At 47.0% G+C, this 16,687-nt stretch overlaps 1 protein-coding gene across 1 annotated transcript in view; it reads left to right on the forward strand.

The window, feature by feature from the left end:
• Positions 1-16,687, forward strand: part of LOC140203676 (uncharacterized) — a 179,094-nt gene that overhangs the window by 57,260 nt on the left and 105,147 nt on the right. Inside the window, 4 exon segments of the mRNA XM_072269724.1 lie at positions 1,020-1,212; positions 2,959-3,159; positions 8,333-8,482; positions 15,397-15,622. Coding sequence (XP_072125825.1) covers positions 1,020-1,212; positions 2,959-3,159; positions 8,333-8,482; positions 15,397-15,622 — 770 coding nt within the window.

The raw sequence follows: 16,687 nt of genomic DNA on the forward strand, positions 1-16,687 counted from the left end.
CACGACAGGGCCGGTTTCCCCTCGTCCTCTCCTGCGATACACGACAGGGCCGGCTTCCCCTCGTCCTCGCCTGCGATACACGACAAGCTCCTGCTTCCCCTCGTCCTTTTCTCCATTCAACAGGAAGTTCAGAATCAGGTTTGCTATAAATGATATTTGCCGTGAAATTTGTCGTTTTCCGGCAGCAATACAGTGTAAGACATAAAATACAAACACATCTCCCCCTACCCTCCTCCTTCAACATTTCGCAAGCACAGCTCCATTCGCAATTCCATGGGCCATTCTTCTATTCCCACCATCCAAACCCCTCTCTCCATCCTTGGCGCATCCTTCAGCAACCACGGGTTTGCCTTTCACCTAATCTCTGCCAGGGATCTAAACAGCCCTCCCGGGGGAAGCAGCGGTTCACTGGCAATTCTTCCCATCACTCACTGCATTCTGTGGTCACGATGGGGCCTCCTCTACACCGGAGGAACCAAACACAGTCTGGGTCACCGCCTGATCTCCTGGTGACTCAAGTCAAGTTACTTTTTATTGTCATTTTGACCATAACTGCTGGTACAGAACATAGTAAAAATGAGACAACGTTTTCCAGGACCATGGTGCTACATGAAATAATACAAAAACTACACTGAACTACGTAAAACAACACAATAACTACACTAGACTACAGACCCACCCAGGACTGCATAAAGTGCACAAAACAGTGCAGGCACTACAATAAATAATAAACAAGACAATAGGCACAGTAGAGGGCAGTAGGTTGGTGTCAGTCCAGGCTCTGGGTATTGAGGAGTCTGATGGCTTGGGGGAAGAAACTTGCATAGCCTGGTCGTGAGAGCCCGAATGTTTCAGCGCCTTTTGCCAGGTGGCAGGAGGGAGAAGAGTTTGTATGAGGGGTGCGTGGGGTCCTTCATAATGCTGTTTGCTTTGCGGATGCAGCGTGTGGTGTAAATGTCTGTGATGGCGGGAAGAGAGACCCCGATGATCTTCTCAGCTGACCTCACTATCCGCTGCAGGGTCTTCAATCTCGATCTTCAATTCTCCATCCCGACCCGAACTTCAGGAACAGCACCTCATCTTCCTTCCTGGCACGTTGCTGTCTCTGGAGCTCAGTGCCGGCTGGAGCCGGTCTGTTCGGGGTATTTCTACTCTGCCCGCATTAGCGGTGGCTCTCCGGCCGAGAGGTGGCCGCCGGAGCGGTTGTGTCCAGTCAGGCGCAGGCCAAAGATGCATCTGAAATCGGGAGACAGCCGCAATGGGCAGCAGTTGGGATGTTGGTGGCGGGTCTCTGGGATGGGCAGCCGATGATTTCGGCTGGAGGAGGAGATGGAACGATAGGGTTACAATGAGTAACACACTTAAAATGCTGGAGAATTTCAGCAGGTCAGGCAGCTTCTATGGAGAGTCACATTTCGGGCGGAGACTCATCAGCAATGAAATGGAAGGAGGAGAGGGTAGGATAGGAAGGTGGGGGTGGGGGGAAGGAAAGGAGGCAGGTGATGGGTGAGATCAGGTGGGTGGGCGCGGGATGAAGTTATAAGGTGGGAGGTGATATATCAAAGAGGTAACTGGCCGAAAAAGGATTGTGATAGACGAGTGGACGGTGGGAGAAAGGGAAGGAGGAGGGGCACCAGAGGTGATGGCAGGTGTGGAGAAGAGAAGGGAAAGAGGGGAATCCGAATGGGGAATGGAAAATGGGGGTGGGGTGGAGGGAAATTAACGGAAGCTGGAGAAACCTGTGTTCATGCCATCAAGTTGGAGGCTACGCAGACGGAGCGTGAGGCGTCGCCCCTCCATCCTGCGAGTGGCCTCGTCGTGGCAGCACAGGAGGCCAGGGGCAATCCTGTTGAAGTGGGAATGGGGACTGGAATTAAAATCGATGGCCACCGGGAAATCCACCCTGTAATGCTGAGTCGAGTGGGCGTACGCTGCCTGCCTCGCGATGCCGAACAATAGATTGTTGCAGACTTTTATATTTCTCCCGACACGCCCCTGTTTCCCAGTTTAATCGGTCTGATCATCTCATGGATGTGAAAAGCGACGTCGTTGGAATCAAGTCTCATTCGGATACGATCTTGATTTGAAAGTCCAGCTAATGGCATGAGAATAATAAGAATTCTTTGAATAAAAATAATCATGGTAGCACTTCTTTCATTCGCAGTTATTTTGTAAGTAACACTATTCTTTGCATTTCTGGTCAGATGCTAACTGCATTTCATTGGCTCTGTATCTGTACTCGGCACAATGACAATAAAGTTGAATCTAATCTAATGATAATTCTTCATAAACATAAGCAGAGGCAAAAAGTACGGTAATTCTGTTTTCTAACGAGATCACTGGCATTATTTTGAAGAAGAACTGAGAAGATCTCCGGAGCCATAGTAAGTATTTGCTTCTCAGTCAATAATTTTCAAAGACTCCACGGACGTTGTCTAAGGCTCAGGCAGTTTCTAACGTTTTCTGCTTTTGATTCGCAATAACTAGCTTCTATCTGGGAAGGCATTGCGTTTGTGGGAGCTTGCTGCCTGTGACTTGGTTACATTATAATTACAATGTGCCCAGAAATGTAAAAAGAAGTCCCTCAGCAGCAGCAAAACAAGTTGGAGGAATGTTGGACCGTGAAGGTTGCTTTTTCAGCGAGTTGTTAAATAAGTACCATTGCGTATATTGACAACTAGAGAGCCTTGTGGCACAGAACGCGATCTATCGAGATGGCGGGAGCCCAACGATCAGTCGCCAGAAACCGGAAGCGGTGTCGCGGGCATGCGCGGTGAAGCCTGGGGCGGAGCGGAGTTGAGTGGTTTCGGATGACCGGGACGGGAGCGGTGTGGGTACGGGTTCGCGGCCAGCGGGCTCCGTGCTAGGTAGGAGCGCAATGCTGGGCCGAAGGCCAGAGGAGCAGCCCTAATTGGGGGAAGAATCAGTGCGAACCGCAGGAATTCTCCTGGTCCCCAGAATCTTCCCCTTCGTCCCGGCCGGACTCACCGTGTTCCCAGCACCAGTTTCAGTCCGGTGACCGGCTTGTCGGCCTTTGATGAAGCGGGTTATCTGAGTACCAGGGACGTCCTGTTCCAGTTGTCCGGGCCCAGGACAGATCGCACCTGGAGGGTTGCGATGAGGTGCCGTCTGTCTGCCCGCAGGAGGCTGTGGAGAGAGGTGGGAGGGAGGCGCAACGGAGGAGCGGAGGGTCACCAGATTGATGATAGGGATGGTGTATTTGTCCCGTGAGGAGAGTTGAAACACAGTGGGCTTAAATTCTGTCGATTTCACAAAACGGTGTACAGGAGCATAATCCGCTCGGCAGATTTATGTTATCTCTTTCCTCCTGACTTCTCGCCCCTAATCCGTTTAACAACCAGAAACCTATCCCTCTCTGCCCGAAGTACACCCAATAACTGGGACTCCACCGTCCTCTGTGGCAACGATTTCCCACTCTCTGGCTGAAGAAATTCCTCCTTGTCACACCCCTTTATCCCAAGGTTGTGCCTTCCGAGTTGGGATTGTGGACCCGCCTCCTAACGGCGTATCCTCCCCAAATCTCAGTATCCAGGAACTTACAATGAGATCTACCTCCACCACAATGTACCCCACCCACCCACCCTCCTTCAGGCCCAGAGACATCAAACATTCTTCATAGGTTAAACCTTGGTTGCTGGGCTCATCCATTTATTTAGAGATACTGTACAGCTATCTGTCCAAAGAGCGGAGGAGACACCCAATTCCACCCATCTGACTGTTGAACCTACTAGCCTGTCTGCCTCTGGGTTGCAGGGGGAAAGCCACACGGTTATGGGGAGAACGTACAAACTTCTTGCGGGCAGCGGTGCCAATTGAACCCGGGTCACTGGCGTGAACAGCTATGTAACCGTGCCATCCCAGTCCTTGCCAACCAGCTCTGCACCCTCTCCGGGCCAGCACATCTCTTCTCGGTTACGGGGCCCAACGTTGCTCACAATATCCAAACGTCATTTGACAGAAACCCTACAAAGCCTCATCAGTGCATTTATTTCTTTACTTATTGAGGTACAGCACTGAGAATTGGTTCTTCAAGCCACACAACCCCCCCCCCCCCCCAATTTAAGCAACACACATCAAAGTTGCTGGTGAACACAGCAGGCCAGGCAGCATCTCTAGGAAGAGGTACAGTCGACGTTTCGGGCCGAGACCCTTCGTCAGGACTAACTGAAGGAAGAGCTAGTAAGGAATTTGAAAGTAGGAGGGGGAGGGGGAGATCCTAAATGATAGGAGAAGACAGGAGGGGGAGGGATGGAGCCAAGAGCTGGACAGCTGATAGGCAAAAGGGATATGAGAGGATCATGGGACAGGAGGCTCAAGGAGAAGGAAAAATGGGGGGGGGGAGCCCAGAGGATGGGCAAGGGGTATAGTGAGAGGGACAGAGGGAGAAAAAGGAGAGAGAGAGAAAATGAATGTGTGTATATAAATAAATAATGGATGGGGTACGAGGGGAGGTGGGGCATTAGCGGAAGTTTGAGAAATCAATTTTCATGCCATCAGGTTGGAGGCTACCCAAACGGAATATAAGGTGTTGTTCCTCCAACCTGAGTGTGAGTCGGTTAGGGTGATATACTGTGTCCGATGCTCCTGATGCGGCCTTTTATATATTGGCGAGACCCGATGCAGACTGGGAGACCGCTTTGCTGAACACCTACACTCTGTCTGTCAGAGAAAACAGGATCTCCCAGTGGCCACACATTTTAATTCCATGTCCCATTCCCATTCTGATATGTCTATCCACGGCCTCCTCTACTGTAAAGATGAAGCCACACTCAGGTTGGAGGAACAACACCTTATATTCCATCTGGGTAGCCTCCAACCTGATGGCATGAACATTGACTTCTCAAACTTCCACTAATGCCCCACCTCCCCCTTGTACCCCATCCGTTATTTATTTATTTATTTACACACATTCTTTTTCTCTCTCTCCTTTTTTTCCCTCTGTCCCTCTCACTATAGCCCTTGCTCATCCTCTGGGTTTCTCCCCCCTTGTCTTTCTCCCTGGGCCTCCTGTCCCATGATCCTCTCATATCCCTTTTGCCAATCACCTGTCCAGCTCTTGGCTCCATCCCTCCCCCTCCTGTCTTCTCCTATCATTTTGGATCTCCCCCTCCCCCTCCCCCTCCCACTTTCAAATCTCTTACTAGCTCTTCCTTCAGTTAGTCCTGACGAAGAGTCTCGGCCCGAAACGGCGACTGTACCTCTTCCTAGGGATGCTGCCTGGCCTGCTGCGTTCACCAGCCACTTTGATGTGTGTTGCTGTCCCCCGAATTTAATCCTCACCTAATTACAGGACAATTTACAATGACCAATTAATGTACCAGTTTGGACTGTGGGAGGGATCCGGAGCACCCGGAGGAAACCCACGTGGTTATTGGGAGTACACATAAACTTCTTTCAGGCAGTGTCGGGAATTGAACCCTGGTCCCCTGTACTGTAAAGCGTTGTGCTAACCCCTGCACTATTCCGCTGCCCCAAATCCTTACCTCCGTACTTTTACGTTCTTTTTCTCTTCTACTGTTGCTGCTGCCCTTCACCGCTGCATCGTGAGCTAACCTTTGGGGAACCCTGCGTTGGAAGGCCCAAGTTCCCTTGCACCTCCAATTTCTGAATTCACTCCCCGTTTAGAAAATATTCAGAAGAAGGAGAAGCAATCTAATTGTAATTGTACAAAACTCCTTAGGGATTTGGCGAGGGTGCTGAAAGCTACAGCTCGTAGCCTTGGATCAAGGGGTCTACCATATTTGGGAAGAACGTTCTTCAGCTCGAGGGTCTGAATCTTTACAACTGTCTACCCAAGAGAAGTGTGGAGGCGTAAGTTGTAGAACCACAATTAGGCCATTCAGCCCATTGAATCTGCCCTACCATTTTGCCATGGCTGATTTAGCATCCCTCTCAACCCCATTCTCCTGCTTTCTTCCCGTAAACTTTGACACACTTACTAATCAAGAACCTGTCAATAAGACCATAAGGCATAGGAGCAGAATTAGGCCATTCAGCCCGTTGAGTTTGCTCTGCCATTCCATCATGGTCGATTTATTATCTCCCCTCCCCCCTGAAGGTGCAGAATCATTGTGGACAGAGTTTTAAAAAAAACCTGGTGGGAGTTATATACAGGCCTCCGGACTGTAGCCAATATCCAGGATACAAATTACAATGGAGATAGAAAAGGTGTTTGGATATTGGGGGAATCAATGGATTGATATATATCAAATTTTGATTCATACATCAAAGCATTGAGTACAGAAGTTGAGACATTATGTTGAACTTCTACAAGACGGTGGTGAGAACAAATTTGGAGTATTGAGTACTCTAGTATCTGACCTAAAGGATAAACATCAATAGGATTAAAAGAGTACAGAGAAAATTTATAAGGTTGTTGCTGGGACTTTGAGGACTGAAGTTATAGGGAAAGATTTAATAGGTTGGGCTTTAGTCTCTGCAATACAGGAAATTGAGGGGCAATTTGATAGAAGTATACAAAATTCTGAGGGGTATAAATAGGGTAAGTGCAAGTAGACTTTTATAAGACCATCAGACACAGGAGCAGAATTTGGACATTCAGCTCATTGAGTCTATTCTGAGGCTGGCCCCTCTGGTCTTAGACTCTCCCAGTATTGGAAACATCCTCTCCATGTTCACTCTATCTAGGCCTTTCCATATTCAGTAGGTTTCAATGAGATTCCTCTCACTCCCCATTCTTCTCGACTTTAGTGAGTACAAGCCCAGAGCCAACAAACTCTCTTCATATCTCATGTGGAGCAGAACGATTTGGCTTGTTTCACTCTGAGGACATGTTGAGCTTGGTGAAACAGCACTAGCGGAAAATCAGCAACTGCTCCACATTTCTTGGCCCTTTTCTTTCGTTCTCCCAGCCCCTTGGGATAAAGACCAATGTACCAAGTCTTTTGCTGATTGCAAATTCCAAAATTATGTTCCAGCCGTCACCTCTTGTCATTGGGTTTAACCCATCTCTATCTGCCCGCTTGCAGCCTGTGTCCTCAAGGCTCATGTTCCCACGCAGCTTTGTAACCCGATGTATGTATTTCCTGATAGATGCTGTGGGTTAAGACTTGGGTGTTTAGGGCATCATTTATTGAGGAAGATGAGGCAGGAGAGGTTGATCGGTGGCAAGGAAGGGATATGAGAATGGTCAGGCAGCGTCTTTGGAGGGGAATAAACAGTCGATGTTTCATACCAAGACCCTTCATCAGGACTCAGACTGAAACATCCACTGTTTTTCTCTGCAGACCTGCTGAGTTCCTTCAGCATTTTGTGTGTTGCTCTGGATTTCCAGCATCTGCAGAATCTCTTGTGATTAGAATGGCTAACTCTATTTCATCAAAGTAAGACATGGGGTGCATCTGAGCTTGACGGCAGAAAGATAGGCTAGAAGAGAGGTGAAAGATTAGGCCACTTGATCAAAAGTCTGCTTCACCATTCAATCATGATGGGTTTTTTTCCCAACTCCATTCTGCCGCCTTCTCATAACCCTTAACCCCTTTACCAATCAGGGACCTATTAATGTCTGTGGCAAAGAAATTGCTCCTCACTTCAGTTTTAAAGGGTCACCTGTTGAATACTAGGATCTCCTACCAATGGAAACATCCTTTCCATATCCACTCTATCCAGCCCTTTCAATAGTCAGTACGATCCCCACTTACTCATCCTTCTGAACTCCATTGAATAGAAGCCCAGAGCCATCAAACACCCCTCCCATCATTCCAGGGATCATTCTTGTGAACCTCCTCTGAACCCGCTGCAGGGCCAGTACATCTTTCTTTAGATACAGGGTCAAAAATTGCTCACAGTATTCCAAACGCCATCTGCTCAACACCTTATAAACCCTCCACAATACTTCTGTAGTTCAATAGTTCCACTTATTATCAGAGAAATGTGTGCAATATACATCCTGAAATTCTTACTCTTCACAGACAGCCACAAAAACAGAAGAGTGCCCCACAGAATAGGTGACAGTTAAAATCTTAGAACCCCAAAGTTCTCCCAACTCCTCCCCTCCCACGCACAAACAGCAGGAAATCAATGACCCTCTCCCACCCCCCCACCCACTTCCACAAAAAAGCATCAGCACCCTCCACTCACCAAGCAAGCAATAGCAAGGCCCCCAAGAGAGACGGTGGTCTGCGGCACAACAAAAACTATTTGTTCACCTGACACAGGCTCTCCCTCTCTCCAATAAAGGGACAGAGAGGCGTTCCCCTCTCGCAGTGAGTGCGGGGACATAAAACAATTCGCTGATTTACGATGACAAAGTCTGTCATGCCACTTTTTTTTCCAAGTTCTCTGACTGGAGGGTCGGCAACAAGCTCTGTTCCGCCAATGCGACGCTGCGGTCAGCGGCACTGGCGTAGAATCGGCCCGTCCACGGGGCTGCGGAGCCTCGGGATCCCGAAGGCGCGCTCGTCTTCTCGGCTGCGTCCTTGAGGGTTTGACAACCAGCCAGGTGGGTCCCCGGGAGCGGGTCCCACCACCGCAAAGAACCAAAGTCTGCGTGTGGCTCCGGGTCAGGGTCTTCAGCCATCCTCAAGTGGAGGGGCATTCGCTGGGCGAGGGCATGGTTCACGAGAATAGCTGAGCGAGTTTGCGCTCTTCTCTTTGGAGTGAAGGAAGATGAGAGCTGACTTGATAGAGGCGTACAAGATGTTAAGAGGCATAGATCAAGTGGAAAGCCAGAGACTTTGAAAGTGATTGGAGGACAGTATAGGGGGGGATGCCAGAGATTTTTTTGTACACAGAGAATGGTGGGTGCATGGAATATCTGGCCGGTGTGGGGTGGTGGGGTGGTGGTAGAGGAAGATACGTTAGGGGCATTTAAAAAACTATTAGATACTTTATATTTTATTGTCGCCAAACAACTGATACTAGAACATACAATCAGCACAGCGATATTTGATTCTGCGCTTCCCACTCCCTGGATTACAAATCAATAGTAAATATTAAGAATTTAAATTATAAATCATAAATAGAAAATAGAAAAATAGAAAGCAAGGTAGTGCAAAAAAACCGAGAGGCAGGTCTGGATATTTGGAGCGTACGGCCCAGGCATATGGATGATAGAAATATGGAGAATTATGTATGAAGGAAGGGTTAGATTAGGTTAAAAGTTGTCACAACATTGTGGGCCAAAGGGCCTCTACGAATACTCACAGGCAGCTGGAACAGATCCAGTTGATGACGGAGAATCAGCACAGACATGCTGAAGGCAAATGGTTCTTGATTTACACGATCAGAATTTTTGAAGAAATGACACAAAAGGTGGATTACAAGAGTGCAGAGGCGTCCACCTTCCAAAAATCTAAATGAACATCGGATAATGTCTCAGGCCCATGAAATTAAACTGTGGGGGGAAGGGGAAGGAAATGAGGCCGAGATCCTTCTGCATTTCCCTCATCTGCAGTGTTTCTCCATTTTGGTAGTTGCTTTCTTTAAACTTCACCTATCAAAATGTTGCAAAAGGCTGATTTCCTTGGCATTTATACTGTTGTCATGAGAATATTTCTTTCCAACTGTGATAAGACTGCTGAACGGATCCTGATCCAGATCTGGGCCGTACCCTCCAAATATCCAGACCTGCCTCTCGGTTTTTTTGCACTACCTTACTTTCCATTTTCTATTTTCTATTTATGATTTATAATTTAAATTTTTAATATTTACTGTAGATTTGTACTCCAGGGAGCAGGAAGCGCAGAATCAAATATCGCTGTGATGACTGTACGTTCTAGTACCAATTGTTTGGCGACAATAATGTATGAAGTATATTTAAACAATAAACGTGAACTTGGATATCCCTGCACTTTCCCCACATTAAACTCCATTTGCCCACTTTTTGCTCACTCAAGTCAGCCTCTCACTTTTGAGTTACAGGGTCCAAACGCCGTCAGCCCAGCATGCTGTCTCACCCATGTTTGTACCATCAGCACGTTTAAACCTCTTAACTTTTGTCCTCTTCTCCAGGTCATGAACAAACCATAAACAATTGAGGGTGAGGAACAGATCTTTGAGGCACCGCCAGTTGCATCTTTCTAGCCTGTTGAATTTGACTCATGCGATGACCTAAAGTCAAGGTCAAATATATTATCAAGGTACGTACACACTTGCGATTCATTTTCTTGCAGGCATTTAGAGAAAAATAAAGAAATACAATAAAAGTTATAGAAAACTATACATAAAGACTAACAATCAATTTGCAAAAGAAGGCTCATTGTGTAGATAAAAATTAATACTGAGAACATGAGTTGTAGAGCCCTTGAAAGTGAGTCTGTAGGTTGTGGAATCAGTTCAGAGTTGGGGTGAGTGAAGTTATCAACATTGGTTCAGGAGCCTGATGGTTGAGGGGTAATAACTATTCCTGATCCTGGTGGTGTGGGACCTAAGGCTCCCGTGCCTCCTATCCGAATGTGAGAAGGGTTGATGGCTTAGTTGTTGGGGTTCCTATCTTCAATCCGTGCTGACACACTTTCTCCATACCATGACCTCTTACCTTGTGCACCAGCTTTTTATATACTTTATACTTTATTGTCGCCAAACAATTGATACTAGAATGTACAATTATCACAGCGATATTTGATTTTGTGCTTCCCGCTCCCTGGATTACAACTGGATAGTAAATATTAAAAATTTAAATTATAAATCATAAATAGAAAATAGAAAAATGGGAAGTAAGGTAGTGCAAAAAAAGACCGAGAGGCAGGTCCGGATATTTGGAGGTTATGGCCCAGATCCGGGTCAGGATCCGTTCAGCAGTCTTATCACAGTTGGAAAGAAGCTGTTCCCAAATCTGGCCGTACGAGTCTTCAAGCTCCTGAGCCTTCTCCCGGAGGGAAGAGGGACGAAAAGTCTGTTGGCTGGGTGGGTCGTGTCCTTGATTATCCTGGCAGCACTGCTCCGACAGCATGCGGTGTAAAGTGAGTCCACGGACGGAAGATTGGTTTGTGTGATGGCACCTTCTGAAAGTCAGAATACAATGCATGCAGTGGCCACTTGATTAGATACCACCCGTACGCAGTGAAGTGGTCTCCTAGTACATGTTCATGGTTCTTTGCTGCGCTAGCCCGTCCACTTCGAGGTTCAACGTGTTGTGCGTTCAGAGATGCTCTTCTGCACACCACTGTTGTAACACGTGGTTATTTCAGTTACTGTCGCCTCCTGTCATCTTGAACCAATCTGGCCATTCTCCCCGAGCTCTCTCATTAACAAGGTATTTTCACCCACAGAACCACCACTCACTGGACGCTTTATGTTTTTTACACCGTTCTCTGTAAGCTCTAGAGACTGTAATGTGTGAAAATCCCGGGAGATACTCAGACTGCCCTGTCAAGCACCAACAATCATTCCATGGTCCATATAACCATATAACAACTACAGCACAGAAACAGGCCATCTCGGCCCTTCTAGTCCGTGCCGAACTCTTACTCTCACCTAGTCCCACCGACCTGCACTCAGTCCATAACTCTTCATTCCTTTCCTGTCCATATAGCTGTCCAATTTAACTTTAAATGACAACATCGAACCTGCCTCAACCACTTCTGCTGGAAGCTCATTCCACACAGCTACCACTCTCTGAGTAAAGAAGTTCCCCCTCATATTATCCCTGAACTTTTGCCCTTTAACTCTCAACTCACGTCCTCTTGTTTGAATCTCCCCCACTCTCAATGGAAAAAGCCTATCCACGTTAACTCTATCAATCCCCCTCATAATTTTAAACACCTCTATCAAGTCCCCCCTCAATCTTCTACGTTCCAATGAATAAAGACCCAACTTGTTCAACCTTTCTCTGTAACTTATGGTGATGAAATCCAGGCAACATTCTAGTAAATCTTCTCTGTACTATCTCCAATTTGTTGACATCTTTCCTATAATTCGGTGACCAGAACTGTACACAATACTCCAAATTTGGCCTCACCAATGCCTTGTACGATTTCAACATTACATCCCAACTCCTATACTCATTGCCCTGATTAATAAAGGCCAGCATACCAAAAGCTTTCTTCACCACCCTACCCACATGAGATTCCACCTTCAGGGAACTATGCACCATTATTCCTAGATCCCTCTGTTCTACTGCATTCTTCAATGCCCCACTATTTACCATGGAAGTCCTATTTTGATTACTCCTACCAAAATGTAGCACCTCACATTTATCAGCATTAAACACCATCTGCCATCTTTCAGCCCACTCTTCTAACTGGCCTAAATCCCTCTGCAAGCTTTGAAAACCTACTTCATTATCCACAACTCCACCTATCTTAGTATCATCTGCATACTTAATAATCCAATTTACCACCCCATCATTGATATATATTACAAACAACATTGGACCCAGTACAGATCCCTGAGGCACACCACTAGTCACCAGCCTCCAATCTGACACACAGTTATCCACCACTGCTCTCTGGCATCTCCCATCCAGCCACTGCTGAATCCATTTTACTACTGGTCAAAGTCACTTGGATCACATTTCTCCCCTGTTCTGACATTTGGTCTGAACAACAACTGAACCTCTTGACCATGGCTGCATGCTTTTATGCATTGAGTTCCTCCCACATGATTGGCTAATTAGATATTTGCATTAACAAGCTGGTGTACTGAACTGGGGTCCCTCTCTGTCAACTCTGCTTGTACCCATGGAGAATGGTGGCACATTCATCAAATGGGATTTGCTCTTCAAGAAATAAAAATCAGGCTGATAAAAATGCAGTCCAATTGACCAGTCTCGACTGTCCATTTCCTTCCAAAGACCTGACCCGCTGAGTTCCTCAAAAGCTTTGTGTGTCGCTGTGGATTCCAGAATCCGTGGCCTCTTGTGTCTAATCAGGCTGACTTGCTGTGATTATAATGCGTGGATAGCTGGGGGACTGGGATGGATAAGATTACTCTGAGAGCTGGTGTACACTCGGAGGGAAATGGAGAGACCTGCACTGTAAAGAAATAGATGGTTATCAAGAGTCAAGTTTCAGGGAAGAACGAGATTCTGCAGATGCTGGAAATTCAGAGTGATACACACAAAATGTCAGAGGGACTCAGCAGGTCACGCAACATCTATGGAGGGGAATAAACTCACTGTTTTGGGTGAAGATGAAGGGTCTTTGCCTGAAACATTGACTCTTTACTCTTGTCCATAGATGCTGCCTGACCTGCTAAGTTCCTCTGACATTTTGTCTGTGTTACGCTTGTCTGCATTGATTCGGTGCCTCTGTGTCTGCCTTTGGAGTGCTGGTGACTGAGCAGCAGCTCACTGTAATCTGCCGGTCGAACGGTAGTGAGCTGACAGCATAATGGGGGTTCGCTGGGTGGAGGAATGAGGGACGCAGGGAGCAAGGGAAACAGGGAAATGGGTGGCTACAGGTACAGGAGTGGCTCCCTGACTGACCCGAAGTACGAAGAGCACAGGCAGCCTCTTTGTCCGGCAGGAACTGTAACCCCCGTCCAGGAACAACAGGGACACAGACAGCCTGCTTCTCTAGCACAGATGTAACTCCCGTCCAGGAACAACAGTTAACAAGGCACTCTTTGGCCTTGTTCCCTTCCGTTGTGTAATGTATCAGGCCATGCTTAGTTTGAATACGACAGTGACAGGGGTCAAGGGTCAATATTTATCCTAAACAATTACACGTATTAGCTCTGTGCTGTGGTCGTTGGTCAGAGTGCGACACGAACAAAAATCATCATTCATATTGTGAGCACGAGGAAATCTGCAGATACTGGATATTCAAGCAACGCACACAAAATGCTGGTGGAACGCAGCAGGCCAGACGGCATCTATAGGATGAAGCACAGTGGACGTTTCAGGCTTTTCGTCAGGTCTCGGCCCGAAACGTCGACTGTGCTTCTTCCTATGGATGCTGCCTGGCCTGCGTTCCACCAGCATTTTGTGTGTGTTGCTGTTCATATTGTGAGCAGTTTTGGGCCCCTTATCCAAGAGGATGTGCTGGCATTAAAGAGGGTCAAGAGGAGGGTCACGAGAATGATCCCGGGAATGAAAAGGTTAACATATTAGGAGCACTTGATTGCTCTGGGCTGGTACAAGCTGGAGTTGGGAAGAATTAGGGGGATCACATGGAAACCTATTGAAGATTGAAAGGCCTCGATAGAGAGGACATGGAGAGGATGTTTCCCGTATTGGGGGAGACTTGGGCCAGGGGGCACACCCTCAGAATAGACTGATGACTCTTTAGAACGGAGATAAGGAGAAATTTTCAGATTGAAATGCCAGCGAGTGGTGAATCTGTGGAATCCATTGCCAGAGACAGCTGTGGAAGCCAGGTCTTTGGGTATGTTTAAAGCAGAGATTGGTAGGTTCTTGGTTAGTCAGGATATCAAAGGTTAATGGGAGAAGGCAGAAGAATGGGGTTGAGAGGGATAATAAATTAGCCATGATTGGATAGCGTTGCAGACTCGATGAACCCAATGGCCTAATTTTGCTCCAACGTCTTACGGTTTCATTATAGAGAGTGAAGAGTTATATCATATACATGTTAAAGTACAGTTATGGAATAAAATGTGGAAAAATACATAAATAGCAGCAAGTATTTGCATGCAGTGGCTGTGGTAATAGATAGAGGTAGTGGTGGGGGGCGCGAACTAGAATGGTTGATCGGATTAACTGCCTGGGGTTAGAAACTTCACAGATGGTGTGAAGCTTTAGTTATAGTGATTTTCAGAAGGGGACCTTTGGGAAGGGCAGTTTGCCGGGTGGGTAGAAGTAGGTTTGAAGGCAGAAGAGTGAGAAATGACTGAGGCAAGCCTAATGGGAGCATAGGAAATGGAGTCAGAAAAAACGTGGGAATTGGGGCTGGATGAGTGGAAGGAAGTGGATTTCAGAAGAATGAGAGGGAATCTTCTAGAAATATGGAAGGAATAGCTAAGATAGAGGAAGCAACGTTGTTTTACTGCTAAGCCTCAAGGTTTCATGGGAATAGATTTAGATGGAAATGAGGAGAAATTGCTTTTCCCAGAGAGCAGTGGAATTTTGTGGAATTCTCTGCCCACGGAAGCAGTAGAGGCTGCCTTGTTAAATATATTTAAGATACATTTCAGTAGATTTACGCATAGCAGGGGAATTAAGGGTTGTTGGAAAAAGGCAGGAAGGTTGAGCTGAATCCAGGGGCAGATCGGTCATGATTTTATTGAATGGTGGAGCAGGCTCGATGGGTCAGGTGCCTTACCTTGCTCCAATTTCTTACGTTCTTATGCAAGTGCGTGGAACAGAGAATGGCCCAGTGTGTGGAACGGAGAATGGCAAGCACTTCCAGTATGCCATCAGGATTTCTGAATGATCAGGCTTCAGATTACTGGAGGTTTATTTGATATCAACCCCACATTTCCACCAGCCCTTTCACGCCGTTTTCTGTTTTAAAGTCATTTCACAGGATTTCCACGATGGGAGATTCACAGACGGGAGGCTCACACCAGACAATACGTCGGGGCCTGGCGGAGACGCTCGGTTCGCCTGCACGGCGTCGGCCTCGGAATGGGGAAGCGAAGGGATCCATTCACAGCGGGAAGGAGCTGTTCACGTGTTCGGAGTGCGGCCGAGGTTTCAACCGAGCATCCGGACTGTCGAGGCACCAGCGCAGCCACAGAGGTGTGTTGGGTCTCTGTTATTTGTCCGACCCTTAGGGTTCTTCCCGGGGTTAAGAATGGCGACCAGTCTTAATTCTTAACGATCGTTCATTTTAAAGTTTGAGCAAACAAGCATATGCAAAGCAAACTAAGTAAAGACGTGAGAGACAGAGATAAATGAAGTTATGATGGCGCTAAACAGCAACGGGCAGATCAAGGGTCGGTGTCACGACAGGAAACCCGTGTGTTACTGGGGGAAATCAGAAAATCTACTGCTGTGTGCCCAAAGACCCAGGATCTTTACGATCTTCAGGCACAGAGCTCGAAAAAAGCGACATAACGGACTTTTAACATCGTAAACCAGCGAGTTGTTTGTTATGTCTCCCCGTTCCGCTGGGAAAATGGAGACATCTCTTTCTCTCTTATTCAGGAGAGAGAGAACCTGCGGTATGTCAAATGCCAGGTGAAATGTGAAGTCTTTGGGGTCACTGCAAGTCTGTGTCTTTGCTATTGCTTTGCTCACTCTTGAGTGCTCGGTGACGGTGCTGATTCTTGCTTTTATTTTGCCGGTGGGGGGGAAGAAGGGACTTTACTTACACGTGGGTGGGAGAGGGGAGCTGGGGGGTACTTTGGGGTTCTTACGTTTAACTGTCATTCATTGTTTGGGGCACTCCTCTGTTTCTGTGGATATTTATGAAGAAAAAGAATTTCAGGATGTATATTGTACACATTTCTCTGACATTAATTTGGATCTTTGAACCTTCGAAATGAAAAGCAAAGATAAAAAGAGTAACAAGAGAAGATGGCGCCTCTAAAGAATCCATCAACTTTATAATCAAGATAAGACAAATTCCTTAGATAAAATAAATCAATCACAATTACATCACATGGGTCATGTGCTAACACTTAGCCAATGAAAAATGAGAAACCGTTGGGTTAGCACCTGTGAGGCTGCTGGGGTGATATACTGCGTCCGGTGCTCCCAGTGTGGCCTTCTAAATATTGGTGAGACCCGACACAGACTGGGAGATCGTTTCGCTGAACATCTACGCTCAGTCCACCAGAGAAAGCAGGATCTCCCAGTGGC

This window comes from Mobula birostris, chromosome 10 (assembly GCF_030028105.1).
Source record: "Mobula birostris isolate sMobBir1 chromosome 10, sMobBir1.hap1, whole genome shotgun sequence".
NCBI classification, from domain to species: Eukaryota; Metazoa; Chordata; class Chondrichthyes; order Myliobatiformes; family Myliobatidae; genus Mobula; species Mobula birostris.